Genomic DNA, 10252 nt, shown 5'->3' with positions numbered 1-10252 from the left:
AATCTGCATTCAACGCTAGCTGTGGCTGATCACTTCAAAGTTTATACATATACTCTTGTCAGCTGAAGCTAGTAGCTAGTCTCCTCATGTCTGCATTAATTTCTATCTCTGTCATATGGAAATCAAAATCCATAATGAATAGTTTAATTAACTTCTAACTTGGATTCCTCTACTTCTGGAGGCATCCATTTTGTGGGCTCAATAGTCATGTACATGCAGCCTACCATTTTACTAGGGACCAATGACGACACTAAGCATGCAACCTATCCAATTACTAGGAGCAAGTGACCTCACTAAGAATGCAGACTGTCCATTGACTAATACCACTTTCAGACAGAAAATGTCAAAAAACCCAGCTTTTACCCAGCATTTTGCATGCCAGATTTTTTGTCATTTTCTGTCTGGCACCCCTTTCACAAAGGGAAATGAAAATCCCGGATAAGTCACTTTTAACTGGTAATTTGCTAAAAAACCCAGGTTTTTTCCCCGTGTGAAAGGGTCAACCCAGGACTTAATCCCCGGGTCTACGACCCAGCAAAAAACCAGGGTTGGAGACCTGGGAATTTAGTCCCGGGATGACCCTTTCACACAGGGAAAAATCTCCGGGTTGTTTAGCAAATTACTGGGTAAAAGTAAATTACCCGGGATTTTCAGTGTGAAAGGGGTATAGAAGAGAATTGATCCCGTATAAGTGGTTTTTAGTGAATTGATATGCTTCAAGATATGATATGAGACAGTCTGATAAAGAACTCTGGGTCCCCTTCCTTCCACACACATTAAAACTGGTTACTTAAATCTGGGCCTGTTAGTGCCATCCGGGCCGTACGTTGCTTAATGGATGATATGGCTCGGCACATTCATGCCATCGGTTCTTTGTGAAATTATATGTGTTACCGGTCTAAGTAAGGCTGCTCGCTTGTTAATGTTGATTCTTTTCAGAGGTGAGCGCAGTGCCGATGTTTGCGATTTGAGCAATCTTTTTCTACTGCACATGTGCGCAAAGAGTCTAGCTAACCCTCACTGCACATGCGCGAACCTAGGTGTGTGATGGCATACGCCGTTGCATACATCGCTATGATTAGAGACGGCATCTGCAATTCATGGTTGCAGACTGGGAGGTGATCTAAGGTAGTCGCACAAAGAATGTGCCTCGTTGGCAGGATTGGGCATACCGCTGCGTCCTCTTGTGCAGCACAGCAGTCATATCGGCAGGATTGGGCATACCGCTGCGTCCTCTTGTGCAGCACCGCAGCCATATTTGAAGAAAGGTAGAAGGAATTATCTGCGCTAGCCAGGGGCTGCCTGAGTAGACCATGTTCTGACCGATGGTACATCGATGGTTGCGTGGGCAGATCCACCAGCGGACTTGAGCATTGCTCAGATATGCTAAGTGGGGGTTCAGGGTTTGCATGTTACCGCACAAGAATGCTTAAACTGGCATCGGATCTGCGCATGAATAGTGTGCACCACTAAATCAGACCCTTCATCACATCGCACTCTAATACTGACAGTAGTAGTGACTCCTACATGTACTAACTATTCCTGTTCTCCCCTGCAGTGCGCTGCTACCCTTGTCTACTTGTCTGTGAAAGATGTTTTCCAGCTCATAAATTATTACAGCTTCAGTTACTGGTTTTTTGTTGGATTATCCATTGCGGGACAGATTTACCTCCGCTGGAAGGAGCCTGACAGGCCGAGACCCGTGAAGGTTGGTGGAACATGTAGTGTCTGTATAGCATGTCAGTATTGCATTACCACAACACCACAGGTACAACTGGCACACATTGCCTACTGAACTGACTAAAGATAATTAAGCCAAACATACAGTGTACTGTACATGGGACATTTATTTCCGCATCATCACTATACAGGTATTGGGTACTATATGTTACTGTACAGGTTAGCATATATCCTTATTAAACATTTTTATTTACATATTAGGTGAGACCTACAAAGTACTTAGAAAGCCACGACAAGGTGCATGTATGCTAAGCACAGATTTACTTTTATATCTGGGATATAAATGGTCACTTACTGGAGGCTGTCCTTTGGCATTTATACAAATTCTACAGCTGATAGTGAAGCAAATCTGTAATAAGGCAGTAATTAAACTCTGACTATTATTACAGCATTGCTGTCTGTCCAATATATCTACTTCTAAGTGAGACTACAAAGAAATACTGATTTTAGCCCTTTTACATTGGTACCCTCTCACTATTCCCAAACCTGCTAGTTATATTCTTGGTCATATTTTAATATCTGCTAGGGCTACAATAGCCCAACATTGGAAGTCCCCTTCCCCCCTCCCATTTGCCAAAGTTGTTACAAAAAGTCAATTTCATTTCGAAATGGAGACTAGGGATGCTAATTACTCTAAGGCTCCATCTTCACCTATTGTAAAGTGGTACCCATGGAATATATATGTCACTGATGGTAGAGGTGCCCCCTCTGCGAGAATTAGCCCTCTGGACCCGTCTTCCCCTTGCAATCTAAATGAACCTCCCTCGGGAGATTCAGATGTTTAGTAAATCTATTTGCTATATTTTGTATTGTAATTGTTAGATATTTATGGATGTCCTGTTCATACCTTATAATTTTCATTGTTATTGTGATTTCTTTTACCCCCTATGCCCCTTTCTCCTTTTTCTGTACCCCATTTTTTCTATTTTATTCTCAATAAAAATTTATTGATGGAAAAAAAGAAATACTGATTATATATTTCTCATTGGTTTCATCTTAACCCTAGAGTATGTTAAATGACTTTACTAAGACCTAATTTTTACTATCTAGATCGTGTCTGTGCTTTCTAGCCATGTCTTTATATCTCTAACCAAAATTATTTGTCATCGTGGGATATGAATGAGCTCTCCTGTACTCTTCATGCAATTCAATAGCGTCCAGAGAGCTTTGTGTCCACATATCCAGTTCAAATTAAAATAACCAACTCCTCTGGATTATATAAATGCATGGGTAAAAAGCACAATAGGAAGAAATAAAGGAAAAGTAATACATTTAGTAAAAGTTGTAATAGGAACAATAAATGGGTCACTTGAAGGTGATGATTGTAAGTAGCTAATGACTTTATTTTGAAAGTATTTCGGTTTGACCATATTTAGGGATCTCGTCTTGACTCCTAATGATGGCCTTGAGGGTCCATTCACCACCAATGTGGTCAAGATTGTCACCATCATTTCTCACCGCTTCACTGCGCTGGTTACTGACGTGTTATTTCCCTGACAGTCCTCTTCCATTGCGTTATTTTTGGAACTGAACATGCTGTATGTAAAGAATGCCATATTTAGAATTGTATGTGCTCCTATTTGGCTGTGACTACGTGTGGTCTGTTCTAGGTCATAATGACATTCTTTCTCCCTGTATTTCCAGCTCAGCCTGTTCTATCCCATTGTGTTTTGCCTGTGTACATTGTTCCTGGTCTTCATCCCATTGTACAGCGACACTGTGAACTCTCTCATTGGAATCGGCATTGCTCTTTCTGGTGTCCCTATTTACTTTATGGGAGTCTATCTTCCAGAGTCCAAAAGGCCACCTTGCATTGGCAAACTATTGGGTAAGGAGGAAGAAATCTGCTCTGATTTAATAACCCTTGCTTATCTGTATGATATGTCCACTGCTCGGAAGGCATCTATACTATACATTAGCTTTTAGTCTGAAGTGACAGATGGGCAAATGCTCATCGCATCTCAAGTGTTTCATGCTGATATGCAGGATGGTGGAGACACTCCAGTAGTATGCCCACCTTTTATTTCTATCCATATAACAGATGGAACTGCCACAGTTGTACAATAAACCCGAGCATTACTTGTTTAGATGACAAAACGTCTACTACTTGGCCAATACAACAGCTTTTCACACGTTTGACTGTAAAAAGCGACATCTGACACTTGCTTATCATCCCACACTAAACCAGTTGTATTTTTCGGTGCTCTAGCAAATGTAACAGAAGTTATGGAAAACATTTCATTTTACCATATTCTATTCCCACTTTCTATGGTATTTAACATGGCTGTAAGCTGCATGCACAATCATTTCATCCACCAAGTCAGTGTTGCCTTATTAAAATAGCCATTTTACTAATTCACACGCAAATACTGAACCCCTACATCATCAGTCACCTTTCCCTAAACTCATGTATTCTCTGCGGGCATGAATACTGTTCACCTGCCTTATCCAATTTGCTGTTATCTTCCAGAAGCTCACTGTGCCATGTACTATAGCTTACAGCAGATTGATGTGTTTACAGTACCACCAGACCCCTATCCACTTATTTAATCTCAATCCTAAAAGTTTTGGAATAGCAGAGATGTGTTGTGCAACTGTACATCTATACAGTTTTGTCTGCACTTCGGTTAAGTGATGTCAAAAAAAGAATGTAGTTGGCATCCAAGATGGTTGGAATACCGGTGCCGGAATCCTGACCGCAGTTGGAATCCAGAATCTCGCGGGAAGTATTAGGGTTAGGGCTAGCAAATTTACCTAATTTTATCAGGATTCTGCGGTTGGTGTTCTGAGCTTTAGGTATTGGTGATATAAACCAGTAAATGTGGGGGCAACACTGTATTTAAAACATACATGGGACTAGGTTAACTTGCTTATACGGTATCACTAACGATGGTCCCACAAGACTGTTTCTTTGGCTACGATGGTGATAAAAAAAAAATTCTATACAAAATGTATTGTTTGTACTATGTTCTTTACTCAGTTAACGCTTGAGTGTGGAGTGTTATATTAAATGAGATTTTAACTGCCAGGCGTACAGCTATGAGACCATCTATGGTGTCGGAAGGGTAATGGAAAAAGGGGCCAGTGTAACGAAGCTCAGTTTGAGGAAGGGTGAATGACTAGGAACATTACCAGCAGTGACTTTATAAAACTAGCAAAACAGTAAATCTCTACTTTTCTCCCATCTCCCTTTTAGCTTTTCTCACAAGGTGGACCCAGTTGATCTTCAATTGTGTCTTGACGGAGATGGATCATCCCACCGATGAGAAAAAAGTTGTGGAAAAATTAAAATAAACACTATAAACTGGATATTATAGAACAAAAAGTGGATATTTTGAGGAAATTTCTTGAAGGTGCTAGGAAAAAAAAAAAAATGTATTCTCTGCAGTTACCATAGAGAGGTGGACCAGCTACAGCGGAAATGGACAAAGGCTGTGCCCAAACATAGATGGTCCAGTGCAATAGAGATGGTCAGTGTACTGCGCCATCTCCAAAGATGTCAACGTTCCAAATAATCAGGAAATTTACACTGATTATAGTGTAAGATCTCCTCCAAATATTTACCTAGAAAGAAACAAAGCTTGAAATTGTGACTGGTTATGACTAGATATATTTTGTTTTTATTTTTTACTACAATCTTAGCATCTATCTGACTGGATTGATAGCTTCAGTCAATAACAAGTACTGTTACTCTTGCATGTCCAGGTTTGTTTATGAAGTACTGATGCCGACTTAAACTGGTTTTCATCCTCAAAATTCCCATCACCTGGGGGTGTGGTGAGAAAGACAGGTACTTGACTAAATCTTGTTTTTCTTGCACTCCATAGTTGTAGCTCTTTTTGTTTTTTTAGTTTTCTTAGTGAAGCTATTATTAGTACATTTTCAAAAATACTTGGGTTTGTTGCATTCTATGATTTAAGTAGTAGTTGGATGTAAAGTGCCTATAAAAATAAAATACACTCCAGGAACCACAGATTAAGGAGCAGTACCTTGGTTGTGTGTATCAAAAAGCGATGTGCCTAAATCCAGTATACTATATTTTTTATTTATCTGCAAAGTGGACCCAATGATCCTTGGCCATTTTGTACTAATATTCACAAAAGGCCTCATTGATGTCACTGGTTTCCAGTAAATTGATAAGCTGCCGTCTCATCATATTAGGTGACAAAATGGCTGCCTGCACTGTGTGGATATGAGATGCAATTAGTGACAGGCTTCTATAAGTATTGTAAGATATGACAAATACAATTATGTAGAGTAGCATTTTGCAGTGAGAAGAACATTTAAGTGTTCATCCTATTCTTGGTTTCTGTATAAATTCTCATCTCCGTTGCTTTGGTAATGTTTTATTTCATGTGCTGTTTCTCATGTGCAATATTTTTCATTCAGAAAGTTCAGGACAACATTGTGCAGGACCTACATCATATGTTGATGATAATAATAAAGTTGAATTTGTGAAATTATTTTCTTTACTTAGCTGAAAGGGGTAAGGGTTTGTTCATGCATGCACAATTATCTCTGCTTTGTTATATTCTAAACACAAGCTAAAGGGTACATGCATAGAAAGATTCTAGCATAATGGACGTTGTCCAATTAGGTGCAAGTTTACAAAACAATCTCACATCTGCAGGGTATTTTCAGCAGGTGTGAGATTTTTTGTATCCAATTAGAGGCAGGGTATTTCAGCAGGTGTGAGATTTTTTGTATCCAATTAGAGGCAGGGTTTTTCAGCAGGTCTGAGATTTTTTGTATCCAATTAGAGGCAGGGTATTTCAGCAGGTGTGAGATTTTTTGTATCCAATTAGAGGCAGGGTTTTTCAGCAGGTCTGAGATTTTTTTGTATCCAATTAGGGGCAGGGTTTTGATTTTAGTTTTTGAGTGCCCAAGTTGTTTATTTTTTAGTGCCTCCACAGGAGGTCAAATTTTTCCTAAAATCTATATTTTAAAATTGTTTGCATCTGCTCTGGACACCTTTTGATACTAATGACTAATTACGCAATTGGAAGTTTCCAATTAGCTTAATTAGTCCTTAATTACTCACCTTGTGCAGCGCTGTCCTTCTCCTCCGTCTCTTCAGTGTTGTAGACAGCTTCCATAAACCGGCCGTGCACATAACAGGTACTACACCTAACCCTGCACCCTCACTCCGCTCACACACTACACAACACTACCCCTTAAAAAAAAAAAAAAAAATTCCCCTCTTGCTGGATTTTTCCCACAAAAAACCCAGGAACCATTTTTCCCAGTTGGATACAACGGGTATTGTGAGCGCGCATACCCGCAGTGATCCAAAATTGGGTGCAAAATCCGCGTAATATTTTGCAGGCAAAACCTTGCGGCCAATTGGATAAGCCCCTAAATGGCCTTGTCCAGAAGCGCTACAAACAAGGTTTACAAATATCCTGACAGAAGATGAGATTGACATTGCTGTACAATTTATTCTTGTTTTTGGGCAGCATGATGGCACAATGGATAACATTGCTACCTGACTGCGCTGGGCTAACCAGAACATTATACATTCTGGAGTGATTTGCAGCTGTGCACAGCAGCTGGTATCACTAATTGTCCTGTGCACTTCTATGGTGGTGCGAGGTAAAATGAACAATTCTTTGGTGGTGATGTATTGTTGAAGGTCATTCCATGGTAACTCACGTTACATAGTGACACAGCAAGTATATGCATGGCTATCAACCGCAAAAGGAATTTGTAATATTAATTTTATTTACTGAGAAAATGAGGTCATGCTTTAAAAAAAAACTGTATACAGGAATTGCTAATGATTTGCTATGTCACTTTGTAACATGAGTTACCATGCAATGACCCTTGAGGACTTTACATGTTGCCTGCCTGTTTGTGTGGGTCTCCTACCTACAGTTCCGAAGGTTGACTGCCAAAATGGACCTGTGGATTTGTGAATTTAGACTGTAAGCTCCACTACTGGTGCAGGACAGACGTGAATGATTGAGCATTCACTATATAATATTAGTACGGTGGTGCTTGATAAATTAACAATAATTATATTTGACTAATAGATGCAGACAGCATTAAACTTTAATGGTATTTCTCACAGGAAGGCTGCTGTGTGTAGGAAAATATCTACCCTCACAAAATGATCAATGTATTTGCAGCTTGCTCTTGAAACTCCTTTGCACAGGTTCTCAAACTCGGTCCTCAGGACCCCAAACAGTGCATGTTTTCCAGGTCTACTCAGAATCACAAGTGAAATAATTAGCTTCACCTGTGGATCTTTTAAAATGTGTCAGTGAGTAATGAATACACCTGTGCACCTGCTTGGTGACCTGGAAAACGTATACTGTGTGGGGTTCTGAGGACCGACTTTGCGAACCACTGATATATTGAATAAAACAATTGTATTTTAGGTTCAGTGGTCTAATAATACGTGGATGGGAGGAGTTAGCTGCATTTTCCAATCCACTTTACTAGTGGCTGGCCAACTGTGCACACATTAATGCCAAACACTAGTAGGTATGTGAACAAGCCTGTGTGTGTGTGTAAAGCTTCAGAAACACTCCCCAACTTAAAAAAAAAAAAAAAAAATAATCCAAACATGCTACAACTTGTTTGAGATGAAAGTTAGAACAGGGGAATCCACAGCCGTGTCCACACACATCTTACTTCCTTACGTGTTAGACAGGCCTTCTAGTCACGCAGTTGTGCGAGTTTTTACCTTCATATGCGTCTTATGGGCAAAGTGATGTGAATAGGACGCACAAGCATTTTATGCGGATGATAAAATTATATGCTGCATGCCTATGTTCAGTCTGTAACTGCGGTCATACAGTCAGGTGCATAAATATTGGGACATTGACAGAATTTTCATATTTTGGCCTCTATTCACCACCACAATGGCTTTGAAATGAAACAAACAAGATGTGCTTTAACTGCAGACTTTCAGATTTAATTTGAGGGTAATTACATCCAAATCAGATGAACGGTGTAGGAATTACAACGGTTTCTATATGTGCCTCCCACTTTTTAAGGGGCCAAAAGTAATGGGACAAACTAAACAATCCTAAATCTAACTTTCACTTTTTAATACTTTGTTGCAAATCCTTTGCAGGAAATTACAGCCTGAAGTCTGGAACGCATAGACATCACCAGACGCTGGGTTTCATCCCTGGTGATGCTCTGCCAGGCCTCTACTGCAAATGTCTTCAGTTCCTGCTTGTTCTTGGGGCATTTTCCCTTCAGTTTTGTCTTCATCAAGTGAAATGCATGCTCAATCGGATTCAGGTCAGGGGTTTGACCTGGCCATTGCATAACATTCCACTTTTTAGCCTTAAAAAACTCTTTGGTTGCTTTTGCAGTATGCTTCGGGTCATTGTCCATCTGCACTGTGAAGCGCCGTCCAATGAGTTCTGAAGCATTGAATATGAGCATATAATATTGCCCAAAGCACTTCAGAATTCATTCTGCTGCTTTTGTCAGCAGTCACATCATCAATAAATACAAGGGAACCAGTTCCCTTGGCAGCCATACATGCCCACGCCATGACACTACCACCACCATGCTTCACTGATGAGGTGGTATGTTTTGGATCATGAGCAGTTCCTTTCCTTCTCCATACTCTTCTCTTCTCATCACTCTGGTACAAGTTGATCTTTGTCTCATCTGTCCATAGGATGTTGTTCCAGAACTGTAATTGACACATATACACCTACCTCCTGGAGAGTGTTCTTGATTTGGCCAACTGTTGTGAAGGGGTTTTTCTTCACCAGGGAAATAATTCTTCTGTCATCCACCACAGTTGTTTTCCGTGGTCTTCCGGGTCTTTTGGTGTTGCTGAGCTCTCCGGTGCGTTCTTTCAGTTTAAGGATGTTCCAAACAGTTGATTTGGCCACACCTAATGTTTTTGCTATCTCTCTGATGGGTTTGTTTTGATTTTTCAGCCTAATGATGGCTTGCTTCACTGATAGTGACAGCTCTTTGAATCTCAAATTGAGAGTCGACAGCAACTGATTCCAAATGCAAATGTCACACCTAAAATCAACTCCAGACCTTTTACCTGCTTAACTGATAATGAAATAACGAGGGAATAGCCCACACCTGTCCATGAAATAGCTTTTGAGTTGATAGTCCCATTACTTTTGGCCCCTTAAAAAGTGGGAGGCACATATAGATACCATTGTACTTCCTACACCGTTCACCTGATTTGGATGTAATTACCCTCAAATTAAATCTGAAAGTCTGCAGTTAAAGCACATCTTGTTTGTTTCATTTCAAAGCCATTGTGGTGGTGAATAGAGGCCAAAATATGAAAATTCTGTCAATGTCCCAATATTTATGCATGCAAAATGCTACGTTACAGTGTCAGTGGCTGGATTCAGACTAAGTCTATAGCAGTGGTTCTCAAACTCTGTCCTCAGAACCCCACACAGGTCACGTTTTCCAGGTCACCCAGCAGGAGCACAGGTGTATTCATTACTCACTGACACATTTTCAAAGATCCACAGGTGAAGCTAATTATTTCACTTGTGATTGTGAGGAGACC

General features: G+C 40.2%; 1 protein-coding gene across 2 annotated transcripts in view; it reads left to right on the top strand.

Annotated features, from left to right (window-relative positions):
* The window catches only part of SLC7A6 (solute carrier family 7 member 6), a 38751-nt gene extending 32551 nt beyond the window's left edge, over positions 1–6200 (top strand). For both annotated transcript variants that reach the window (XM_088471897.1, XM_088471898.1), the window contains exons 8-10: positions 1559–1708; positions 3385–3568; positions 4937–6200. In XM_088471897.1, coding sequence (XP_088328023.1) covers positions 1559–1708; positions 3385–3568; positions 4937–5034 — 432 coding nt within the window. In that variant the 3' untranslated portion in view covers positions 5035–6200. The remainder of the gene's footprint in view (positions 1–1558; positions 1709–3384; positions 3569–4936) is intronic.
* The last annotated feature ends 4052 nt before the right edge of the window (positions 6201–10252 follow it).

This window comes from Taudactylus pleione, unplaced genomic scaffold, assembly GCF_031769625.1.
Source record: "Taudactylus pleione unplaced genomic scaffold, aTauple2 ptg000117l, whole genome shotgun sequence".
NCBI lineage: Eukaryota > Metazoa > Chordata > Amphibia > Anura > Myobatrachidae > Taudactylus > Taudactylus pleione.
The sequence above is the reverse complement of the archived record's forward strand: the minus strand, read 5'-3'. Positions and strand labels throughout refer to the sequence as shown.